Genomic DNA, 26,698 nt, shown 5'->3' on the forward strand with positions numbered 1-26,698 from the left:
TAGTATCCTCAGCATCACTGCACGTGGGGGAAAACGGAACCAATGGAGGCTCCTTATTCTCAGAACCTGTAACACGTATATGTGTACTTACAGTGGTGCATGTTCTTGGATCCATATTAGCCTTGAGGGGAAAAATCTGAGTGCTTGTGAACCTAAGTATCTGTCTGTGGGCACAGATCAGACAGTGAAAGGGTCAAATAAATGTACTTGTGCCTGCGGCCCTTATGGGAAAACCTTAGAGAACTGAATAGGATCTAAATCAATAGGGTTCAATAGAAATTGGTCTAAAAGCCCGTAGAATATAATAGAGAAGGGTGGCCAGCTTGAGCCTGAGAAGGAGCCAGAATTTACCAATGCACACTGCCAAAGAGCCACAGTAATACGTCAGCAGCCCCCCATCAGCTCCCCCACCCGCACTCCCAGCACCTCCCTCCCACCGGCAGCCCCGTCGATCAGCACCTCCCCCTCCCGATCAGCAGTTTCGTGGCATGCAGGAGGCTCGGGTGGGGGGGAGCGAGAGTACAAAAGGCTCAGGGCAGGGGGCAGGAAGGGGTGGAGTGGGGGCAGGGCCTGTGGCAGAGCCAGGGGTTGAGCAGTGAGCACAATGGAAAGTTGGCACCTGTAGCTCCAGCCCCGGAGTCGGTGCCTAGACAAGGAGCCACATATTAACTTCTGAGCATGTGTCTCCGGAGCCCTAGGTTGGCCACCCCTGTAATAGAGAATACAATCTTTTCCATAGATTTGTTAATCGTCTTATGAAATTCTATATAATTTTAGCATATTCTGTAGGATATGATGGAGCAAAAATCATTACAGTAGGAAGGTTATTCTGTTAAATTCAATAGGGTTTTGTGGGTGCAAAATGTGGCCACAGGTTTCCGTTGTCCCCACAAGCAGAGAGGTCAGATATCAGCCTTTCCGCAAATGTTCTCCATTCTATGGGTTTGATCCTTGAGCACTCTGAGGGCTTTGCTGGATTAAAGCCAAACTGTGTGCTTAACTTTAAGATAATGAGTATTCTCTTTGACTTCAATGGAATAAATTAAATGCTAAAAGTGAAGCACATAGAATCATAGAAGATTAGGGTTGGAAGAGACCTCAGGAGGTCATCTGGTCCAACCGCCTGCTCAGAGCATAACCAACATCAACTAAATCATCCCAGCCAGGGCTTTGTCAAGCCTGACCTTGAAAACCTCTAAGGAAGGAGATTCCACCACCTCCCTAGGTAACCCATTCCAGTGCTTCATCACCCTCCCAGTGAAATAGTGTTTCCTAATATCCATCCTAGACCTCCCTGCACTGCAACTTGAGACCATTACTCCTTGTTCTGTCATCTGCTATCACTGAGAATAGCCGAACTCCATCCTCTTTGGAACCCCCTTTCAGGTAGTTGAAGGTTGCTATCAAATCCCCCCTCACTCTTCTCCTCTGCAGACTAAACAATCCCAGTTCCCTCAGCCTCTCCTCATAAGTCATGTGCCCCAGCCCATACTTTATTGCTTTGCTGGGTTGGGTCCAGAGTGCTCATCATCTTGCAGGATTGAGCCTCATGTGTATGTGAATGCACAGCGTGTGTGTGTGCACTAGGTGTGTGGCTGTGTCGTATATGTATTGGCACACCGAGAGTCTTCACTTGGTGAGACCTGCAGGCTTTGTAGTGTGAAAACCAGGGTTCTAAAAAGGGACCATAGGCAGCTCTTTATATTGTTGACTATTTATACTGGGATAGTATAGGAAACCTCAGTCAGAATCGAGGCGCAGTGTGCTAGGCACTTCACAAATGCCTAGTGAAAGACAGTCCCTAACTTAGAGTCTACGGACAAAATAAGTGTGGGAAAGGGGGTAGGGAGGACCAGTATGGCAGTGGTAGAAACACCTGGCTACGTAGACTAGCTGTGCGTGCAGCGTCACCACTTAACTTCCAACACTGCTGTTATGATGAGAGAAGCCATGGTGGGGAGAATTTATATTCTATTTCCTTGAAGTGACAGTAGTCAGCATTGCTGTTGTTTACACTCCTTCACTCATTGGGACATGACTGATTTGGAATTATAAGAGAGGCCACATGTATGATAAATCCTCAATTTAGAGAAACTGTTTCACAAAACTCCTACTCTCGCCCCATTGTATGAATCCACCCGGGTAGCCCTTCAAAAAGGGGACTCACACAGCCATGCACATGCTGCTGGATAGATGTTTTAGTAGCACAGTGCTAGGTTGAGATAGAGCTGAGGCAGCTCTTTCAACCCTTGCTTAACAGAATAGGAGAATCCTTCTCATCATCCATTGAAATCCCAACCAAGTCAATTACAGATTTTTTTTCAGCTGTGTTGAGGGGTCTCCCTGCACAGCAGAACTCTCCTGAGCACCCTGACTCATTCTCCTGGATGGGAGTGCCTAAGTATGTCTTGGCTTTGGAGGTAGATAGATTTATTTATTTATTTATTTATTGCCATCTGCAAACCATACTCCTCACTTGTTTCCTCTGGTGGGAATTTGGCAGCTTCTTTCTGCAGGAGAGAAAGTTTTCAATGCCCTCCTGCCTATACGTTCTTCCAAATACAGCCCACGTCTCACCCTTAAGGCATGAACTCCAACAGTCCATGCTCTTTGAAGAGCGCTTGCGAAACTCTAACACATTTTGCCATCTTTCATCCATTCTCCTGAAACAGCTGTGTGGTTGGTCTCTGCTCCCTTTCTCATGAGTGCTGATTACTAGGATTGTGTGTTGATTTGTTTGTGGTTACTGAGATTGTTGTGTTTGATCAGAAACTGCCTCCTTTCTCGCTAGCCTGCTCCTATTGTCTAGTGCCAGAGCCTATGACACAGCAGTCACTTTGTGGGCATGGTTGTGACATCTAGGCTGTTCTCAATGGTAGCAGATGACAGAACAAGGAGTAATGGTCTCAAGTTGCAGCGGGGGAGGTTTAGGTTGGATATTAGGAAAAACTTTTTCACAAGGAGGGTGGTGGAACACTGGAATGCGTTACCTAGGGAGGTGGTGGAATCTCCTTCCTTAGAAGTTTTTAAGGTCAGGCTTGACAAAGTCCTGGCTGGGATGATTTAGTTGGGGATTGGCCATGCTTTGAGCAGGGGGTTGGACTAAATGACCTCCTGAGGTCCCTTCCAACCCTGATATTCTGTGACATCACAGAATGGATCAGATGAAGGCTAAACTGGAGTTTATTTGCAGGACTTGAAGTATTTGCAGTATTTGAAATACGCGTTCATGTTTCATATATATGTCAGGAACCCTGTTAGAGACAGCATTGGCTCCTGACAGCTATAGGAAACATGAATGTGTATTTCACTGCAATATTTTGGGTCTAGATTTTCTATAGATTTATATTTTTCACTTATTGTGTCACCTGAATTTCCTTTTCTTCCTCTTCTCTCTTGTAATTCACCCTGTTTTTATTGTTCTGCCTGCCGGACTCTTGGGTTTTAACTGCCCCCCTTTCTTCAGTCTAAATTGCTCCTCTGTCACCTTCCTCCTATGTTCCACCTTTACACCCACTCCAATCGGCCCTGCTTTCTCTCTCCTAAATTCACTCCCCTCTACCCTGGCTGGAGTCCCAGGAGGGCAGAGGGAGACGATAGGAGCAAGAAAATGTCCCTAGGATCAGATTAGTCCTGCCCTTTCCCACTAGAGTCAGGGGGAGCCAGAGGCACTCAGATACAGCAGTGATAAAAGCCTTCCTGGGTAGACACGTGGATAGCAGGAACCTCCTCTCCCCTAGAAGCACTGTGGACAGGGTTTCCTCTTGCTCTGAGGGAGGAAGCGCTGGCAATGGTGCAGACTTCATGCTGAAGGGCAAGCAAATAGGAGTCTTCCAGCCAGGACACCTCTTCCTTTGCCAGGTGCAGCTAAGCCTTCAACTCTGAGGCAGAAGGCGGGAGCCCCAGAGACTCCCCATCCAGACACGAGCTCCTCCCCTGAGATGCCAGCAGCACTGACACCCTCTGAATTCATCCCACCCCACGGTCTGACTGACACTTCCTTTTGGTTTTGTGTTGACGGAGCCTGGGGCGGGAAAGCGGCTGAACCTGTGGCTTTGGCGGTTCCAAACTGTTGCTTCGTGTTGCACCAGTGACCTGATAATCTATTGTCTTTCAGAGGTAGCTTCTGCCTTTGGCGTGTGTGTGTGTGTTCACGTGCGTGTGTCTGGAGAGTGTGAGTGTGTTCACGTGTGTGTGTGATAGGGCAGGGAGCTGGGAGTGCGATAGATCATTGCAAACCAATTGTATATCAGCAGGATGGGCCAGCTGCCACTGTCTGGATGGTGTGGCAAGCTGTGATTCATTTGGAAGGCTTTGGTTGGGGTGCTGTTTGCAGTGCTTCTGCAGTTGACAGATGCCCAGCCCTCAGGCACTGAAGCTGTGAATGGTAGGTAGAGTCCTCCTTCCCTGTGGAATTAAATTCCCGTCGTAGGTATCGGCAGACAGGATTCTGCAGAGTACCGCAGTGTGTAACTTCAGCAAGAACGATTTTTGTTGGAGGAGTGGAGAGTGTTTATTACCACTTAAAATTTTTGTTAGTGGTTTTGTTTTGGGAGGTGGATCCCTGCTAACTAAACATGGGATTTGGTAGCTTCATGAGAGTGAGCTCTTGGGTGACTGGCAGTCCAGGTATATGTTACCTGCTTTGTGTCTTGTTGTGAAGGTGTTTTTCCAGGTGGGTTTAGAAGGGAGCAGGCGGGTCTTCTCTGCTGTTGGACAGCTTGTCTTAGCTGTCACGTTGCTCATGGGAATAACTGGCCATGCTGCATTTGGTTATTGCAGGCATGGGAACATGAGCCATTTTTCTACCATTGCTGCCATTTTGGAATAGGCCAGCTGGCCTATTAGATGATGTGTTATTGGTAGAGGATGAAGGTTCTGCAACCCTGTGGGCCACTGAGATATCTTTCTGGTGGTCCTTGGACGCTATGAGGGAGGGTTGGGCCCATGCTGGCTGACCTAATGTAAACTTCATGCATAGCCTCATGGCTGAGAATATAATGCGTGTTGTGTGTGTGTGTGTGTGTGTGTGTGTGTCTTTCTTTTGTCAACCTGTCCTCCTCTTCCTGTCTCCACCTCATCCCTGGATTATCCTGATTAGTCAGGAGATACCTGGTACAGGAAGACTCCCAAGATGAGCAACATTTTGTGGGCTGCACTAGCATTTTGAACCTCAAAACCTGCTGATCCTCATGAGGTCATTGCTACCAGCTGGAGGCTTTTCATGTGAAGCCCTGGAGTGGAGTTAGTGCAGAATAGATTGTCCTCTGGAGTAATGATCTACAAGGGAGAGTAGGGGAAAGAATATGTTAACCGACAGTCACTCACAGAGGCAGATGTTTAAAGGCTGCACACGTGAAAGTAGTAAAGAAATAATCATTCCAAGTCTTACCGCTCTGTGGGGGGTGAGCGCCTCTAGACTTCCCAGAACTCCCTTCGGGACTCACACAGCAGCAGTGTTGGAGCCCCAGGTTGAGATGTTTGCACAAGAACACATGGGTACAAACTGGCCATGAATAACTTTAGGTGGGAAAGAGAAGGATTCTGACCATCAGAGGAGGCAGGTTTGGAACAGCCTCCTAACCGGCAACAGGTGGTAGGGGAACAACCTAGCTAGCCTTAAGGTAGAGCTTGAGAAATTTATGAACCATAGAATATCAGAGTTGGAAGAGACCTCAGGAGTCATCTAGTCCAGCCCCCTGCTCAAAGCAGGACCAATCCCCAATTTTTGCCCCAGATCCCTAAATGGCCCCCTCAAGGATTGAACTCACAATCCTGGGGTTAGCAGGCCAATGTTCAAACCACTGAGCCCAGAAGAGGATGACCACAGGTGTTGCAGTTCAGCAGAGATGTGTGATGGTTCAAGATTGGAATTGCAGGGGGTATTGTGTGTCAAACAAGATTGAAGAGTGTTCCCAGAGTTCTCTGAGTGGAAACTTGCTCAGTTTACATTCTGCCTGGTTCTGACTGGTCCCCATCACTCTGCCGGATTCTTTCAGATGCAGCATTTATCTCCATAGCTCATGAACATTCATTTGCCCTAACATGAACAGCATGGGTGCATGTTTGAAAGAAGCTGCAGATCTAAGTTCTCAAACCCTGCTGTTCCTTCTCATCTCACAAAGTTAAGGGCCCAGAGGCAATAGCTGTCCCTTCATTTAATGGCAAAGCTATAATATAGCTGGAGAACTATAATAGCTAGAGAAGCGTAACTGCAAAAAAAGGAAACACACATTTTCTGAAATTGGAGGTGGTAGTTATTTCCTCTTTGCTCCCTAAAACAGTGGGGTTTATCTAGATGTCCATCTCTTCTTTGTCTCCAGTGCTGGGTTTGGGATTCTGGATCCAGGACACTTTCATCCTCAGTTTGGTTGCTAACAGATTTGCTCCCTTTTATCTCCTGCTGTCCTCACTCAGTGGGCCAAAATCTGCTCTGACATAGAACCTGTACAACTTCACTGAAGTCAGAGGCTGATACGGAACAGAGTTTGGCCTGATATATGGGGCCAGTTCCCCAGCTGATGTAAATTGGTGACAGCCAGCTGAGAATCTGGTCCTGAGTCGGTACAACAGTGTGCTCAGTGCAAGAGCAAGGAAATGCTGTTTCTGCTTTTACAGAGACACTGTCAAATAAAAGGGCATTTAAAGGATCAATTTAAAGGAATATGTCACTGGGTCAGACAATGCACTCAGTTTGACCTATAGTGGGTTAAAATTATTTTATGCCGAGAGAGTCCTCTGGAGTCTAAGTATCTGGTTTTTAGCGGGTGAAAATCCAAACTGCGCTGACAGTGACAGAAGTATTTTTGTTCTGTTTCTGTATCCAGTCAAGGGATTTCAAATGGGTTAACAAATGTTATTCAGATAATTATGCTGGTGTCATTGGCAATGTCTAATCAGTGATGCTCATGGTGTGAGAGCTGTGTGGGCCTGTGTTCCATGCAAATTGGAAAAAGAAAGACTGCTCTTTGCCAGGTAGGAATGAGCAAAACCACTATGGAAAGAAGTGTCATGTCCAAGCTTCTGAGGAAGGTGTTGGAGTGAATAAACCAACGCTAGTGGGCTGGGAGACTGGATGGATCACAGGGCTGATAATGAGGATATTGAACATGTGACGGGTTGGATCACAGCCCTTGGGGCTGCCAACTGATATGCCAAGACTACTTCTGCCCCTGCTTTCCCTGCCACCTTGGGACTCCAGCACCCTGTCTCACTGAGCCAGACACGTCAGCCTGCTCCAGCACAGACCCAGGGTCTGAACCACATGCCCCAAAGCTGAAGACTTAACTGAAAGCAACTTAAGAAGTGTTCCCATCCTTAACACTCAGATCCCAACTCCCAAAGGGGTCCAAACTCCAAATAAATCTGTTTTACCCTGTATAAAGTTTATACAGGGTAAACTAATAAATTGTTCGCCCTCTATAACACTGATAGAGAGATATGCACAGCTGTTTGCTCCCCCCAGGTATTAATACATACTCTGGGTTAATTAATAAGTAAAAAGTGATTTTATTAAATACAGAAAGTAGGATTTAAGTGGTTCCAAGTTTGAACAGAACAAAGTGAATTACCAAGCAAAATAAAATAGAACACGCAAGTCTATGTCTAAGATAACTGAATATGGATAAAAACCTCACCCAGAAAGCTTCCTTTTACAGACTAGTCTCCTTCTAGTCTGGGTCCAGCAGTCACTCACACCCCCTGCAGTTACTGTCCTTTGTTCCAGTTTGTCTTGGGTATCCTTGGGCGTGGAGAGGCTATCTCCTTAACAAGCTGAAGACAAAATGGAGGGGTCTCCCAGGAGTTTAGACTTTCTCTTGTGGGTGGACACCCCTCCCTCCCCCTATGTAGAATCCAGCTACAAGATGGAGTTTTGGAGTCACATGGGCAAGTCACATGTTCCTGCATGACTCAGTTTTTACAGGCAGCAGCCATTACTTACATGCTACCTTGAATGTCCTCAGGTAGATTTCTTGTGTGGATTGGAGCCTTACAAGATTCATTGTCCTTTAAGTGTTTCTTCATTGGGCACCTAATTTGCACATTCCTTTCTCAAGAAGCTGACCAAATGCTTTACACAGGCTGCTTAAAAATCAAGCCAGTACACAGCCAATATTCATAACTTGGAATACAAAATTGATACATGCATACAAATAGGATTAATAGATTCAGTAAATCATAACCTTTACAGAGATATGTTACATGGCATATGTAGCATAAAACATATTCCAGTTATGTCATATATACATTCATAGGCATATTTCCATAAAGCCTTATGGGGTGCAACGTCACAGAATATTCAGCCTCTTGATGGCCTGTTCAGATCCAGCTCCTGTGGGTAGCTGTTCTGAAGCCTCATGGTCTCCTGTTCCCAGTAGACAAGTGTCCCCATTAAAAAGACCACCACAACTGACACTACCTGGCGTCAGCAACCTCTGCAGGAGTGGCCAAGCACAGACTAGACGTGGAGGTGGAAGGCTAGGTCCTCAGTTGGTGTAAATTGGTATCGCTCTGCTAAGTGCTGTGAAGTGATGCTGATGAACAGCAGCTGGGGTCTGGCCCTGAGATTCAAACTCCATGTGTCATGCCATTGCATACCAGTCAGTGTTACCAGACAGCCAAACTGGATCCAAAGGGAGCAGTAATCGGGCTGAAAAGGAATCCACTCTAGGAGCCCTAATCTGCCTGCTCCAATGTAATTAAGTAGATGAGATTCTATCGGGCATGCGTTTATTGTGCGTGGGGGAAAAAAGCAGGGAGAACAGGAGTGATTAACAAGTCAGTTTGCACCATTCCCATTTGCCTAGAGAGAGAGGAGGGCACAATATCAGGTTTCCTGAGTCACTGCCCTGGGGCTGGCATAGCTGTTGGCGGAGCAGCTGGTTGTGGGAGAGGTGGCAAAAACAATGTGGAGATGAAATGAAACTGAGCAGCAGTGACCATGAAAAGGGTGTTAACAGAGGTCTGCTTCAGATAATTCTTAGAAGGCAGTTCCAAAAAAGCTCCTAGTTATTACTTCTCTGCTCCCTGCCATGAACATCACCACAGCTAATATTATATTCAGCTTTGGAGGGAATTAGCTTTGCCTCCTGTGTCAGCTCTGACTGCTCCCCTTGGGAGAACAAACCATAAACCCAGAACTCTGTCATAACCAAGCCAAAGCCACCACAGTGCTCATCTGCCTGGCAACTGAACCTCATTTGTCACAGGAGCAGAGGAGAAGACGTAAAGGGATTGCAGTTGCAAGATGGACTCTTCAAACACCCAATGGGCACACAAAGCCACAGGACTACTGATGCATAGTGGGAGGAATGATCCAGCACACAGACTCAGCATACCTGTAATGAGCGTGGATTCATTGCTGAGCAGGGCAGTGATTTCATGTAATTGATGGATGCATGAAAAACCCCCAGTTTTTACGTTTTTATTAACTTTCCTTTGTGGATTTAAACTTTCAGTTGAAAAAGAATTAATTGAATGTTCCTATTCCCTTGGCAAATGAAATTGTTTTTCCTACATGTAGTTATGAAAGATGCTAAGCATTTGGCTAGGAAGAGAAATAATTAGCCACCCATTTGCTTGAGAGAGGCAGCCCATGGGGGTGGCCTATAGAGATGTACAATATTTCTGTGTGAAAACTCCTTGCTCTTTAGAAGTCAAATCACTTTTTAATCAGGGAAAAGGAGCAGATGTAGGAAAATCCATCCATTCACCCCTCCAGTTACAACTTTAACAAATTCCATCACACTTTTTAAGAAGTTAGAACTAGGACTGTTTTCACAGGAATTTTAACGCCACAATTATTTCAATTTACAGGTTAAATCATATGTCAGGCCAGTACTGCTGTCATTTACACTGGTGTAAATCTGGAGTAACCCAACAGACTGCAGTGTCAATAACTGAAGTTCTGAAAGCAGAATTTGAGACTGCTTAGAAATTCACACTATTAACACCAATATGCAGGCTTGTCTGACAGACACACAGGGTGGGCCTATCAATGAAGTGTAAATAACTAATTTAATATCATAAGGATGTGATTAGGGCTGTCAATTAACTGCAGTTAACTAAAAAAATTTAATCATGATTAATTGCACTTATAACAATAGAATACCAATTGAAATTTATTAAATATTTTTGGATGTTTTCTACATTTTCAATATTGATTTAAATTATAACACAGAATACAAAGTGCACAGTGCTCACTTTATATTATTATTTTTGATGACAAATATTTGCACTGTAAAAATGATAAACAAAGAAATAGTATTTTTTAATTTGCCTCATACAAGTACTGAACTGCAATCTCTTTATCGTGAAAATTTAAATTACAAATACAGATTTTTTTTTTGATTCCATAACTGCCCTCAACGTAAAACTTTAGAGCCTACAGGTCCACTCAGTCCTACTTCTTATTCTGCCAATCGCTAAGACAAACAAGTTTGTTTACATTGAAGGAAGATAATGCTGCCTGCTTCTTATTTACAGGTTTCAGTGTAGCAGCCATGTTAGTCTGTATCCGTAAAAAGAAAAGGAGTACTTGTGGCACCTTAGAGACTAACAAATTTATTGGAGCATAAGCTTTCGTGAGCTACAGCTTCATTGGATGCATACAGTGGAAAATATAGTGGGGAGATTTACCCAACCAGGGGTATTCTATCTGATACCCAAGATCCATAAACCTGGAAATCCTGGATGCCCCATCATCTCAGGCATTGGCACCCTGACAGCAGGATTGTCCAGCTATGTAGACTCTCTCCTCAAGCCCTACGCTACCAGCACTCCCAGCTACCTTCGAGACACCACTGACTTCCTGAGGAAACTACAATCCATCAGTGATCTTCCTGAAAACACCATCCTAGCCACTGTGGATGTAGAAGTCCTTTACACCAACATTTCACACAAAGATGGACTACAAGCCATGAGGAACAGTATCCCCGATAATGTCACCGCAAACCTGGTGGCTGAACTTCGTGACTTTGTCCTCACCCATAACTATTTCACATTTGGGGATAATGTATACCTTCAAATCAGCGGCACTGCCATGGGTACCTGCATGGCCCCACAGTATGCCAACATTTTTATGGCTGACTTAGAACAACGCTTCCTCAGCTCTCATCCCCTAATGCCCCCACTCTACTTGCGCTACATTGATAACATCTTCATCATCTGGACCCATGGAAAAGAAGCCCTTGAGGAATTCCACCATGATTTCAACGATTTCCATCCCACCATCAACTTCAGCCTGGACCAGTCCACACAAGAGATCCTCTTCCTGGATACTATGGTGCTAATAAGCAATGGTCACATGAACACCACCATAGAGTGGAAACCTACTGACCGCTATGCTTACCTACATGCCTCCCAGCTTTCATCCAGACTACACCATACGATCCATTGTCTACAGCTAAGCTCTACGATACAACCGCATTTGCTCCAACCCCTCAGACAGAGACAAACACCTACAAGATCTCTATCAAACATTCTTACAACTACAATACCCACCTGCTGAAGTGAAGAAACAGATTGACAGAGCCAGAAGAGTACCCAGAAGTCACCTACTACAGGACAGGCCCAACAAAGAAAATAACAGAATGCCACTAGCCATCACCTTCAGCCCCCAACTAAAACCTGTCCAACGCATCATCAAGGATCTACAACCTATCCTGAAGAATGACCCATCACTCTCACAGATCTTGGGAGACAGGCCAGCCCTTGCTTACAGACAGCCCCCCAACCTGAAGCAAATACTCACCAGCAACTACACACCACACAACAAAAACACTAACCCAGGAACCTATCCTTGCAACAAAGCCCTTTGCCAACTGTGTCCACACATCTATTCAGGGGACACCATCATAGGGCCTAATCACATCAGCCACACCATCAGAGGCTCGTTCACCTGCACATCTACCAATGTGATATATGCCATCATGTGCCAGCAATGCCCCTCTGTCATGTACATTGATCAAACTGGACAGTCTCTACATAAAAGAATAAATGGACACAAATCAGACGTCAAGAATTATAACATTCAAAAACCAGTCGGAGAACACTTCAGTCTCTTTGGTCACTCGATTACAGACCTAAAAGTGGCAATTCTTCAACAAAAAAACTTCAAAGACAGACTCCAAGGAGAGACTGCTTAATTAATTTGCAAACTGGATACAATTAACTGAGGCTTGAATAGAGACTGGGAGTGGATGGGTCATTACACAAAGTAAAACTATTTCCCCATGTTTATTTCCCCTCCTACTGTTCTTGTCAACTGCTGGAAATGGCCCACCTTGATTATCACTACAAAAGGTCCTCTCCCCCACCCCCACCCTGCTCTCCTGCTGGTAATAGCTCACCTTTCCTGATCACCCATTGTTTCATGTTCTGTGTGTATATAAAATCTCCTGACTATATTTTCCACTGTATGCATCTGATGTAGTGAGCTGTAGCTTATGCTCTAATAAATTTGTTAGTCTCTAAGGTGCCACAAGTACTCCTTTTCTTCTTATTTACGTCACTTGAAAGTGAGACCAGGCGTTCGCATGGCACTTTTGTAGCTGGTGTTGCAAGGTATTTACGTGCCAGGTATGCTAAACATTCATATGCCCCTTTGTGCTTTGGCCACCATTCCAGAGGACATGCAGCCGTGCTGATGATGCTTGTTAAAAATAATAACGGATCAATTAAATTTGTGACTGTACACCTTGAGGGGAGAATTGACTCCTGCTCTGTTTTACCTGCATTCTGCATGATATAGCAGTCTCAGATGATGACCCAGTATATGTTCATTTTAAGAACACTTTTGCTGCAGATTTGACAAAACACAAAGAAGGTACCACTGTGAGATTTCTAAAGATAGCTACATTCAACCCAAGGTTTAAGAATCTGAAGTGCCATCCAAAATCTGAAAGGGACGAGGTGTGGGGCATGCTTTCAGAAGTCTTAGAAGAGCAACACTCTGATGTGGAAACTACAGAACCCAAACCACCAAAAAAGAAAATCAACCTTCTACTGGTGGCATCTGACTCGGTTGATGAAAATGAACATGTGTCAGTCTGCACTGCTTTGGACCGTTTTCAAGCAGAACCCATCATCAGCATGGACGCATGTCCTCTGGAATGATGGTTGAAGCATGAAGGGACATATGAATCTTTAGCGTATCTGACATGTAAATGTCTTGCAACGCCGGCTACAACAGCGCCATGAAAACACTTGTTCTCACTTTCAGGTGACATTGTAAACAAGAAGCAGGCAGTATTGTCTCCTGCAAATTGTAACCAACCTTGTTTTTCTGAGTGACTGGATGACCAAGAAGTAGGGCTGAGTGGATTTGTAGGCTCTAAAGGTTTACATTGTTTTATTCTTGAATGCAGTTTTTTTGTACATAATTCTACATTTATAAGTTCAGCATTCATGAGAAAGAGATTGCCCTGCAGTACTTGTATGAGGTGAATTGAAAAAAGTTATTTTTTTTACAGGGCAAATATATATAATCAAAAATAAATATAAAGTGAGCACTTTACACTGTTTTCTGTATTGTAATTGAAATTAGTATATTTTAAAATGTAGTAAACATCCAAAAATATTTAAAATAAATGGTATTCTATTATTGTTTGATAGCTGGAGAAGAAATGGAAGGCTGCAGTTGAAGAGCTCCTTTCGCTGGTGTCTTGCTGCTCCACCTCCCCCAGTCAGATGGAGGGACCCAATGGGGGGAAGGAAAGTGGGGCCAAGTGTAGGGATGAGGAGATGGGGTGGATGATTCAATGGAGCAGACTTATTTGCAGATGCACCACAGCAAATCTTTGTCCTAAGGCTACTCCATTCCTCTAGGCCAGCTCCTGCACTCTCTGGAGGGTAGTTACGGGGCTGGCCGGGCCCTGAACTCTTTTAGAGATTCTTTCTAATCACAGCTCAGCCACTAGAGGAAACATTTTCATTAAAAGTCTAATGAAGCAAAGGTTTGGATTTGGTTTTTATTGTCTATGTTAGATGTTAATATCTCCTTGCGCTTCTCCTTCCTTCAGTTGGGAAGCAGCTAGGGGACTCATTAAAAAGTAATTGGCAGGGAATACACCTTCTTTGCCCAACCCCCCCACAAAATGATTAAACAACTCTTGTGGGGAAAAAAAAGAAAGGGGCTGGCAGATGGGTGGAGACAGCTGTTGGGTCTGTGCAAAGAATAATGCAGAGATTTCCTGGCATTTCACTTACTGCATGTGCTCTGAAAGGAGATTACATCTGTAATTCCCCTCCACATGCTGAGCTTCTCTCTCTCTCAGCTCTGGCTACATTTATGCCATGCAAGGAGTCATTGCTTCTTCCTTTCAGTGCAGCTTCTGTAAGGATGCAAACATGGTTTACAAACAATGATGACTGCTTGCTGGTGGTGTCACCTAGAAAAGGTCTTCTCATCGCAGCTGGGGATTGACTCCTCTTTGGATTTGCTGTGCATGCAGAAAATCGGCCTGAAATCTTTGATGCTTCCCCCCTCCTTCCGTTTGTTTTTAAATAACAGATGCAGAAAACAATTCAGTGCAAGAAGAATGCCCAGACCAATAGCTTGTTCCCAGAGTCCAGAGGACATACACTCTGCAAATATGGATGCCCATGTCTATACACCTGACCTAGGCAATCCCTGCTTTTTGGGAACAGTCTGAAGCCATGTGCACTGTGGCAGTACCAGAGCCAAGCTGGATGGTGTGTACATATCTGTATGCCATTATTCAGAATGCCCTTCCAACTCTCCTCCCTCTCCCATGGTCGTTGCTGGGGTCTGCTCTGTGGGAATAGCTGAAAGGTTTGGGCATGCTTTTGGGTTCATGCATGCCTTTGGTGTTTGTTCCTCAAGCCAGGGGCCATACCTATGAACCTCCCTCACCTAAGTAGCCCCTATTTAGATGGGCAGCCCTGTTGAAGTTAATAGGCCTGCTCAGTTGAGTAAGGACTGTTCCAGGGAGTAAGCATTTGCAAGCTCAAGACCAGAATCATGAAGATGTTGGTTCCCCTGCTGTCAGCTTCCAGCCCTTTCTTGTGTTTGGGACGTTTGCAAGGAAATAAAATAGGCACAACTGCAAGAAATGCCTCTTGTTTCAGCACCAGTTGTCGAGATTTACGAGGGCAATGGGTACACATTCTACTGCCTAGTTTCACAGGTGTATCTGCCCTCCTCTCTTTCTCCCCCTTCTACACAGATAACACAGGCTACAGCTCCAAAGCACCTACTATGTCAGGGCCTGGGGCAAGCCAAGGGTCTAAGCGATAAATACCAAGTGTACCCTCTGTTTCAGATCACCTGTTAGCGGACTCCTATGAAGACTCCCCTGAGATGCAGCAGGCAGCTCAGAACAAGCGCAGGCTGTCTGTCATCTCAGATGGCAAGTTTGAGAGGAGCTTCTCTGAGGAGCAGGCCGAGAAGATTCCGAGTGAGGGGCCGAAGGCACGGGTGTATACTATCTCTGGTGAGAGGCCGATGCTGTCGGACCATGAGAACGAGAGCATGGAACTGGTGGTGATGAAAGGCACCGGCCGAGAGGATTGCCATCATGGCCAGCCCCTGCAGAGTGCTGGCAGCTCTCACAACATTGGCAGGCATTGCAAAGGCTGGGCAGGCAGTCGGCAGGGCTCCAAGGACAGCCCAGCCTGTACTCGGTTGGCAGCCCACTCCCAGCACTCCTTTGACCTGGAGCAGCACCAGCCCAGCGAGACAGGATGGCGTCGGAAAAAGCTGGAGAGGATGTATAGTATTGATCGAGTGTCTGGTAAGTGAGTGTGGATGCTGTGTGCACGAAGGGTACAATGGTTCCTATTGACATGGACTGCTGCACCTCTCTCCTGGCTTCAGAAATGAATCTCCAGGAACAGTGATTGGCCTAGAGAACTTGAACCAGTATCCCTTGGGCTTCCCCTTGAGTGCTTTGCTAGTATGTGGTGCCGGCACTGGGCAGAGGGAGGTGGCAAAACAGTGAGCATAGAATAAGTCAGGAGGATGCACAATTGGGATCTTCTGTTTGGCAGCAGGAGCAAGCTCCTCGGAGTGGATAGCGGCCAGCCTCAAACGCTCCTGATGTGACCAGTGGGAGTCCTGCTGTTGGCTCAGCCCCCAGCCTGGCAGCAGCAGCACTAGTTGATGCCGCAGAGGGTCGATAAGGAAGCCTATTGCACCACCTCATAAACTCTGCATGGTGATGCTGTAAAGTGTCTTTGATGGACGCTACCTTGGGCAGACACTCTGTAATATGCTGCTTCCCTGGAAACACTATTGTGGGTGGAGTGACACAGTTCAGTCCTCCTTGCAGAATGACACCATATAGTGCCTTTCGCTGGACACACCAGAGTGATATGCAATTGTACTTCTTCCCTCCTCAGTGCCCTATTTGCTGCTCACACCGTGAGCATCTTCAGGCAAAATGATATATCATGTCATCATCTGGGGCTAAGAAATTCTTTGATTTCTTTAATATCTAAAGCTTTCCTAAGAACATAAGAATGGCCACACTGGGTCAGACCAAAGGTCCATCCAGCCCAGTGTCCTGTCTACAGACAGTGGCCAATGCCAGGTGCCTCAGAGAGAGTGAACCTAACAGGTAATGATCAAGTGATCTCTCTCCTGCCATCCATCTCCACCCTCTGACAAACAGAGGCTAGGGACACCTTTCCTTACCCATCCTGGCTAATAGCCATTAATGGACTTAACCTCCATGAATGTATCCAGTTCTCTTTTAAACCCTGTTATAGTCCTAGCCTTCACAACCTCCTCAGGCAAGGAGTTCCGCAGGTTCACTGTGCGCTGAGTGAAGAAGAACTTCCTTTTATTTGTTTTAAACCTGCTGCCCATTAATTTCATTGGGTGGCCCCTCGTTCTTAGATTATGGGAACAAGTAAATAACTTTTCCTTATTCACTTTCTCCACACCACTCATGATTTTATGTATCTCTTTCATTTCCCCCCTTACTCTCCTCTTTTCCAAGATGAAAAGTCCTAGCCTCTTTAATCTCTCCTCATATGGGACCCGTTCCAAACCCCTAATCATTTTCGTTGCCCTTTTCTGAACCTTTTCTAATACTAGTATATCTTTTTTGATATGAGGGGACCACATCTGTACGCAGTATTCAAGATGTGGGTGTACCATGGATTTATATAAGGGCAATAAGATATTCTCCATCTTATTATCTGTCCCTTTTTTAATGATTCCTAACATCCCGTTTGCTTTTTTGACTGCCGCTGCACACTGCATGGACATCTTCAGAGAATTATCCACGATGACTCCAAGATCTTTCTCCTGATTAGTTGTAGCTAAATTAGCCCCCATCATATTGTATGTATAGTTGGGTTATTTTTTCCCAATGGGCATTACTTTACATTTACCCACATTAAATTTCATTTGCCATTTTGTTGCCCAATCACTTAGTTTTGTGAGATCTTTTCGAAGTTCTTCACAGTCTGCTTTGGTCTTAACTATCTTGAGCAGTTTAGTATCATCTTCAAACTTTGCCACCTCACTGTTTACCCCTTTCTCCAGAACATTTATGAATAAGTTGAATAGGATTAGTCCTAGGGCTGACCCTTGGGGAACACCACTAGTTAGCCCTCTCCATTCTGAAAATTTACCATTTATTCCTACCCTTTGTTCCCTGTCTTTTAACCAGTTCTCAAGCCATGAAAGGATCTTCCCTCTTATTGCATGACATCTTAATTCACGTAAGAGCCTTTGGTGCGGGAGCCTTTGGTGAGGGACCTTGTCAAAGGCTTTTTGGAAATCTAAGTACACTATGTCCACTGGATCCCCCTTGTCCACATGGTTGTTGACCCCCACAAAGAACTCTGAGTGAGCTGTAGCTCACGAAAGCTTATGCTCAAATAAATTTGTTAGTCTCTAAGGTGCCACAAGTACTCCTTTTCTTTTTGCGGATACAGATTAACACGGCTGCTACTTTGAAACCTCTCATAGATTAGTAAGACACGATCTCCCTTTACAGAAACCGTGCTGACTTTTGCGCAACAATTTATGTTCTTCTATGTGTTTGACAATTTTATTCTTTACTATTGTTTCAACTAATCACATTTTACACCTCAATTCGTACGCAGTGTGTTTCATTTAATGCAATGTTTGTACATCAATCTCTTTCTCTAGTTTATGTCAGTAAGAAGGAAGATGTCTGACTGTGGCAAAGGTGCTGGCATTGTTTTCTTGACTGTTTTTACAAACAGCCTTTAAGAGACAGGTGCCAAGTTAACTACAGGAGGGCTCGGGCCTCGTTTGCAAGGAGAAGAAAATATAAGGGAACTCAAACAATGGCTTTTCCCCGGATCCTGCCCTTGGTGGTGTGCGTGCAAAATGCCATGAGGGTTAGGTGGGGGCCACATTTTCCAACCTGGCTACCTGAAGTTAGGCACCAAAATTCATACGTAGACTACTGTAAAGAAAAATAAAAAATCCCCGGATTTTTCAAGGAGCTGAACACCACAGCTCCCAATACTATCCATGGCCAGTGAAAACCAGGGCACCTTTATTTGGTATTATCATAGGGTACCTATGCTTAACCTTAAACCCCACATTTGAAAACGTTGGCCTTAATTTATTATTTCGGTTTCTTCAATACAAAAAATGAGAAGAGTTTTCCTTCATTTTTGTCACACATGACTCTGCCCGGGTACAGGATTGTTTTGTGTGTAATGACAAAGAGAGAAGGGTTGTGTGAGAGCACAATAAGAATGTAGTTTCTGTGGCTGGTCTTATCAGAGAGAGAGCCCAAATTCTCTTTGGGATTTGGTTTTGTGTAGGTAGTAATGGGCGTACACTGCTAATAATTTGGGTCCAGTGTGAGCTGCCAGAGCTGGTTTGAGTTGGGAAGGTAAAGGGGTAACATTTTAAACTTGATATATTTATGTCTTTAACCATTTTTTTGAATATTAAAGAATGCACTTTGCTGGAATGGAGCTCTTACAGATTAATCAATATGAATCAATGGGACAAAGCCCCAAGAATGGTAGGTTGTAAAATGCAGTTATCAATGTCACATATTGGGAAAAAAAAAAAAAAAAACCAAAATCCCCAAAGCCAAACAAATGCTGTACTTGGAAGATTCCATTCTTCATTTTGATCTTCTCAAACTTTCCCTCCTTAGACTTTAAGAGAGATATTTTCAGCTATGCAACCTTGTGAGGGGAAATGGCCTCTGCTAAACAGACAAATAGCCTCTGCCTTCCTGAAACTTTACTTCTGAGAATGAGAATAGTAATAAGACTGTTTACGCAGAAGAACTAGAACCGACTGCATGGCATTGGGCCTGATCTTGCAAACCCTTACATTAATAGTGCTTTCTCATGTGAGTAGCACTGCTTACAAGAGTAATAATTACACAAGTCTGCAAGAGATTTACAGGACCTTGCTCTTAAACCTCAGCAAAAACAGCAACTTCACATTTCTTGACATTAACTGCATCAGTTTTCCTCACTTATATGTGAGCTTATTGAAGGCCAGTTGGCTTCTGTCACTGCTCTTGCTGCTTTCTCAATGGCAGGCAGAAACCTCAGTCACTCGCTCATCTGTCTCTCATTCTGCAATTCAGAGACCTACTCCTGTTCTTTGCAGAGAGGGGTCCTGTGACTTGTCTCACAGCCTGAAAGTTCACATCAGATGCTGCCCTGCTGTAAACAGCCAACAGCTGTCCTGTGTGAGAGTGATAGGATTAATAGCATGCTCCATATGCACCTTGTAAGAGGTTTTTGATAGAGAGATGAGGGTCTGGAAAAATAGAAAAATTTGGGGAAAAAATAGGGTTTTTTTCTGTTCCCCTCCGCCCCCCCCCCCCCCCAAAAAAAAGCCTTGTATGGGAAAAATTGAAAAGAAACTGTTACCTGGAATATTTTCATAGAATCATAGACTATCAGGGTTGGAAGGAACCTCAGGAGGTCATCTAGTCCAACCCCCCGCTCAAAGCAGGACCAATCCCCAACTAAATCATCCCAGCCAGGGCTTTGTCAAGCCTGACCTTAAAAACTTCTAAGGAAGGACATTCCACCACCTCCCTAGGTAACGCATTCCAGGACTTCACCACCCTCCTAGTGAAAAAGTTTTTCCTAATATCCAACCGAAACCTCCCCCACTGCAACTTGAGACCATTACTTCTCGTTCTGTCATCTGCTACCACTGAGAACAGTCTAGATCCATCCTCTTTGGAACCCCCTTTCAGGTAGTTGAAAGCAGCTATCAAATCCCCCCTCATTCTTCTCTTCTGCAGACTAAACAATCTCAGTTCCCTCAGCCTCTCCTCATAGCTCATGTGTTCCAGTCCCCTAATCATTTTTGTTGCCCTCCGCTGGACGCTTTCCAATTTTTCCACATCCTTCTTATAGTGTGGGGCCCAAAACTGGACACAGTACTCCAGATGAGGCCTCACCAGTGTCAAAGAGAGGGGAATGATCATGTCCCTCGATCTGCTGGCATTGCCCCTACTTATACATCCCAAAATGCCATTGGCCTTCTTGGCAACAACGGCACACTGTTGACTCATATCCAGCTTCTCGTCCACTGTAACCCCTAGGTCCTTTTCTGCAGAATTGCTGCCTAGCCACTCGGTCCCTAATCTGTAGCAGTGCATGGGATTCTTCCGTCCTAAGTGCAGGACTCTGCACTTGTCCTTGTTGAAGCTCATCAGATTTCTTTTAGCCCAATCCTCTAATTTGTCTAGGTTCCTCTGTATCCTATCTCTACCCTCCAGTGTATCTACCTCTCCTCCCAGTTTAGTGTCATCTGCAAACTTGCTGAAGGTGCAATCCACACCATCCTCCAGATCATTAATGAAGATATTGAACAAAACTGGCCCCAGAACCAACCCTTGGGGTACTCCACTTGATACCGGCTGCCAACCAGACATGGAGCCATTGATCACTACCCGTAGAGCCCGACAATCTAGCCAGCTTTCTATCCACCTTATAGTGCATTCATCCAGCCCATACTTCTTTAACTTGCTGACAAGAATACTGTGGGAGACCGTGTCAAAAGCTTTGCTAAAGTCAAGGAACAACACGTCCACTGCTTTCCCCTCATCCACAGAGCCAGTTATCTCGTCATAGAAAGCAATTAGATTAGTCAGGCATGACTTGCCCTTGGTGAATCCATGCTGACTGTTCCTGATCACTTTCCTCTCCTCTAAGTGCTTCAGAATTGATTCCTTGAGGACCTGCTCCATGATTTTTCCAGGGACTGAGGTGAGGCTGACTGGCCTGTAGTTCTCCGGATCCTCCTCCTTCCCTTTTTTAAAGATGGGCACTACATTAGCCTTTTTCCAGTCATCTGGGACTTCCCCCATTCGCCACGAGTTTTGTAAGATAATGGCCAATGGCTCTGCAATCACAGCCGCCAATTCCTTTAGCACTCTCGGATGCAACGCGTCTGGCCCCATGGACTCGTGCACGTCCAGCTTTTCTAAATAGTCCCTAACCACCTCTTTCTCCACAGAGGGCTGGCCATCTACTCCCCATGCTGTGCTGCCCAGTGCAGCAGTCTGGGAGCTGACCTTGTTCGTGAAGACGGAGGCAAAAAAAGCATTGAGTACATTAGCTTTTTCCACATCCTCTGTCACTAGGTTGCCTCCTTCATTCAGTTCCCTGAGGTTGTCAAAGTCTGCTTTTCTGAAGTCCAGGGTCCGTATTCTGCTGCTCTCATTTCTTCTTTGTGTCAGGATCCTGAACTCGACCATCTCATGGTCACTGCTGCCCAGGTTTCTCTCAGAATGACCACTGAAAGAGAAAGGAAAGAAGGAAAAATCTGAGCTATGCTAGCATTTCCCAGAATACATTAGCAACTGTTTAAATTATATTATACTGGTTCATCGGATGGCTCGTTATGTCTACAATTTTAACACTTATGGCATATATGATAATGCACTATTAAAGAATCTGGTGTTACTAATTTAAAGTTTGGATATATATACAAATTTACTGTTGGTCCTTAATATTGTATTTTAACTAAATTATGAACGTTAGTTTTCTGGGCTTTTCTCTACAAATATGAATTTCTTCTGTGTCTGCATGATAATGTCAGGTGAGCGCTATTTACATCCATTTTTCTGAGCCCAAAGAACATGACGTTCCTTTTTGTTTACAACAATATTGAGGCTTTCTATTTTCAACTTTTTGTATATTTTTTTCTGTTCACCTTAGTGTGCAGCTGCAACCCTATCCCTAATACTAGATATATTTGTCATTATTATTCAGATAAAAACTAAATAATTTTACTTATTAAATAAATAAGTGTAACCCTTCTGCCTGTTGGAATTGGCAGCAACAAGGGTTGGGTTCAATATCTAGGGGTTTCTCTTCAACAGTATAACACAAAACCCACTCGAGCCCCCGCCCAGTAACCTGGGACAATTACATATCACCCTCTCGGTGCCTCTAAGAGGCAATACTTCCCCTCTCACAAGCACAGAGTCTTTGTGTGGAAAAGAAACTTTTAATAAAAGGAGGGAACTAACCCAGCATTAATTTGGGAAAACACCACAAACAGGGTTCATAAACATACATCATAAGCAAAAGACAGATCCCCAATAAGTTGGGCAGTGTCCTTTTCCATCAGGTTCTTAAGTTCAGCAACCAAAGGTACCTATAACATGCCTGTCCCTTCTCTGCACCCCATTCACAGTTGTTGTCCTAAGTCAGTGCAGACCCAGAGTCCAGAGGTACATCTGCAGAGTTCACCTCCTGCCTTGGGTAGAGGGGGGATAAGAAGGCACTTCACTCGCTCCGCTGCCTGGGCACTTGCCACTCCTCTTTGCCAGCCACCCTGCTGATCGGTGCTCTACGTCTCCCTGCTAGCCTCTCCACTGGTTGCCTTGCCGGCCAATCACCACACCTCTCTGCTGGCCACCCTGCCAGCCGCTTGCCAAGCCACCTGGCTGTCTTCAGGTCCCACAACTTAACACAGCTCTCAGTAATGCCAGCTGTTAGTGGGGAGCCTCATTGCTGGTGCACACTGGGCAATCTCTTGCATCAGAGACACTGTCCCAAAGCAGGTCTAATGCTCAGACCCAGCTATCAGTGATTTCAGCTCTGCGTATGACAAGACTCTCAACTGAGTCTAAATTAGCTCTGTTATTACACAGTGGAGAGAGGCAAGGTCAAGTGATGTCTGGAGCCCATACCACCAAGCACAAGTACCTATCCACACTCACTGGGCTTCGGACCCCATGTATCCTGCCTAGCAAGTGCCATTTAGTTGAGAGTGAGTCCCTAAATCACACTATGCCAAGTACAGTTCTGCTGCCCCTGATTCACACAAGGATAACAACCCTTTGTTACTCCTGCCCCAATAAGAAGGAGACTGGGGATCCAACACCAGCCAAAAGTGACCATTTGGGCAAGCAATCCCATCATGCTGAGCACCTAGGCAGGGTGGGTGGGCTGTGCAAACAAGATCAGCTCATGAAGTCCTTTTCCACAGCTCACCACTAGATGTCAGGGGAGAGCTCATTCAGCCTCTGCTTACCTAAATACACCAAACAGAACTTTTGATGTACTAACTAAATTATAGATAATACATTTCTCATTCTTAAAAAAGTAAATAAAGTTTAGCTTTGATAAGCAAGTAACTACTGCACATATTTTGTTTTTTCCCAACATTTCTATTATTTTCCAGAACTCCCCTGAAAAAACCTGCTTTTCCCCCCTGCCTTCAAAATTTCTGGAAATTTGACACCCCTAGTTTTTGATGGTTGATTCTTAATTGACAGTTTATCATGATCTTGCCAAAACCTTCAATGATCAAACCCCATTATATATATTGGCACCACATCCTGAAAGTTTTTTCAGATCTTGTCTAGGCTAAAGGTTACTTCAGTATAACTTATGTCACTTAGGGGTGTGAATAATCCATATGCTTGAGCAATGTAAATTACACCGACCTAAGCCTGGCATAGATAGCACTACGTCAGTGAGAGAGCCTCTGGCGGAAGCAGAAGTTATTAAACCGATGGGAGAGCTCACTCCCATCAGCTTAGAGCAGAGGTGAGCAAACTACGGCCTGCGATCCACATCCAGCCCGTGGGCCCATCCTGCCCAGCCCCTGAGCCCCCGTCCCATCCCCTGCTGTCCCCCCTCCCCCGCAGCCTCAGTGCACCGCGCAGTCAGCACTGTGGCCCGCCACTTCTGCTGAGCAGTGCGGGTGGTGTGGCTGCGAGCTCCTGCCGCTCTGAGCAGCGTGGTAAGGGAGCGGGGGGAGGGGGAGAGTTGGATAAGGGGCTGGGGGTCCCAGGGGGCAGTCAGGGGACAGGGATCAGGGGGAGGTTGTATAGGTGTTGGAGTCCCAGGGGGGCGAGGGGCTGTCAGGGGACAGGGAGCAGGGGGAGGTTGGATGGGGCGGAGGTTCTGGCGGGGGGGGTGTCAGGGGACGGGGAACAGGGGGGGTTGGATAGGCGTGGGCGTCCCGGGGGGGCCTGTCTGCGGGCGGGGGTGTGGATAGAGGTCGGGGCAGTCAGGGGACAGGGAGCAGAGGGGGTTGGATGGGGGTGGGGTCCTGGGGGGCGGTTGGGGCAGGGGTCCCAGGAGGGGGTGGTCAGGGGACAAGGAGCGGGGGGGTTGTCGTCCCTACCCAGCCCTCCATACCGTTTGCAACACCGATGTGGCCCTCGGGCCAAAAAGTGTGCCCCCCCCGGCTTAGAGCATCTCCACAGCAAGCTGCGTCGGTGCGGCTGTGCTGCCCTAAGTGCTGGAGTGTAGATGTAGCCCGCGCAAGCTACAATTTCACACTTGCACCCTAGTGTTACAGCCGAAGGCAAACCCAGGGCTACAGAGTGGAAATGCAACAGACTTCATGAAATGTTGCATAGCAAATCATTCACACAGGGCAAGAGCAAAAGTTATTGGAACTGTGCCCCTAGCAACGAGTGGAAGCAAGAAATCTATTCCCTCATTTCCCCAAAGGCTTGAATTTTAGTTCTGCTCTTGCCCTGCACTGTAGGGATTCCTGGTGTGAATTAATGCTGCAATATCATCGTGCTGCCTCGCAGTTCAGTCTAAACCAGTCTCATCCCCTTGGTATCTGAACTCCATTCTCGGGGGTTAGGGGCTCTTGTCTCTTGTGCAGCTGCTGATGTGATGCTGCCACTGAAAGAAATGTTGAGACATTTCAGGCAATCTGGCCGGCTAATGCAGAGGAATCATAGAATCATAGAATATCCGTGTTGGAAGGGACCTCAGGAGGTCATCTAGTCCAACCGCCTGCCCAGAGCGGGACCAATCCCCAACTAAATCATCCCAGCCAGGGCTTTGTCAAGCCTGACCTTAAAAACTTCTAAGGAAGGGGATTCCACCACCTCCATGGGCAACGCATTCCAGTGTTTCACCACCCTCCTAGTGAAAAAGTTTTTCCTAATATCCAACCGAAACCTCCCCCACTGCAACTTGAGACCATTACTCCTTGTCCTGTCCTCTTCTACCACTGAGAATAGTCTAGAACCATCCTCTCTGGAACCCCCTTTCAGGTAGTTGAAAGCAGCTATCAAATCCCCCCTCATTCTTCTCTTCTACAGACTAAACAATCCCAGTTCCCTCAGCCTCTCCTCAGAAGTCATGTGTTCCAGCCCCCTAATCATTTTTATTGCCCTTCGCTGGACTCTTTCCAATTTATCCACATCCTTCTTGTAATGTGGGGCCCAAAACTGGACACAGTACTCCAGATGAGGCCTCACCAATGTCGAATAGAGGGGAATGATCATGTCCCTCGATCTGCTGGCAATGCCCCTACTTACACATCCCAAAATGCCGTTGGCCTTCTTGGCAACAACGGCACACTGCTGACTCATATCCAGCTTCTCGTCCACTGTCACCCCTAGGTCCTTTTCCGCAGAACTGCTGCCTAGCCATTTGGTCCCTAGTCTGTAGCTGTGCATTGGGTTCTTCCGTCCTAAGTGCAGGACCCTGCACTTATCCTTATTGAACCTCATCAGATTTCTTTTGGCCCAATCCTCCAATTTGTCTAGGTCCCTCTGTATCCTATCCCTACCCTCCAGCATATCTACCACTCCTCCCAGTTTAGTATCATTCGCAAATTTGCTGAGAGTGCAATCCACACCATCCTCCAGATCATTTATGAAGATATTGAACAAAACCGGCCCCAGGACCGACCCCTGGGGCACTCCACTTGACACCGGCTGCCAACTAGACATGGAGCCATTGATCACTACCCATTGAGCCCGACGATCTAGCCAACTTTCTACCCACCTTATAGTGCATTCATCCAGCTCATACTTCTTTAACTTGCTGACAAGAATACTGTGGGAGACCGTGTCAAAAGCTTTGCTAAAGTCAAGGAACAATACATCCACTGCTTTCCCTTCATCCACAGAACCAGTAATCTCATCATAGAAGCCGATTAGATTAGTCAGGCATGACCTTCCCTTGGTGAATCCATGCTGGCTGTTCCTGATCACTTTCCTCTCATGTAACTGCTTCAGAATTGATTCCTTGAGGACCTGCTCCATGATTTTTCCGGGGACTGAAGTGAGGCTGACTGGCCGGTAGTTCCCAGGATCCTCCTCCTTCCCTTTTTTAAAGATGGGCACTACTTTTTCCAGTCATCTGGGACTTCCCCCGTTCGCCACGAGTTTTCAAAGATAATGGACAATGGCTCTGCAATCACAGCCGCCAGTTCCTTTAGCACTCTCGGATGCAACTCGTCCGGCCCCATGGACTTGTGCACGTC

At 45.8% G+C, this 26,698-nt stretch overlaps 1 protein-coding gene across 1 annotated transcript in view; it reads left to right on the top strand.

Annotated features, from left to right (window-relative positions):
* Nucleotides 1-26,698, top strand: part of NSMF (NMDA receptor synaptonuclear signaling and neuronal migration factor) — a gene marked incomplete at its 5' end in the record, with an annotated part of 79,125 nt that overhangs the window by 15,941 nt on the left and 36,486 nt on the right. Inside the window, one exon of the mRNA XM_077836223.1 lies at nt 15,285-15,755. Within this exon, the coding sequence (XP_077692349.1) occupies nt 15,285-15,755 (471 nt within the window). The remainder of the gene's footprint in view (nt 1-15,284; nt 15,756-26,698) is intronic.

This window comes from Eretmochelys imbricata, chromosome 16 (genome assembly GCF_965152235.1).
Source record: "Eretmochelys imbricata isolate rEreImb1 chromosome 16, rEreImb1.hap1, whole genome shotgun sequence".
NCBI lineage: Eukaryota > Metazoa > Chordata > Testudines > Cheloniidae > Eretmochelys > Eretmochelys imbricata.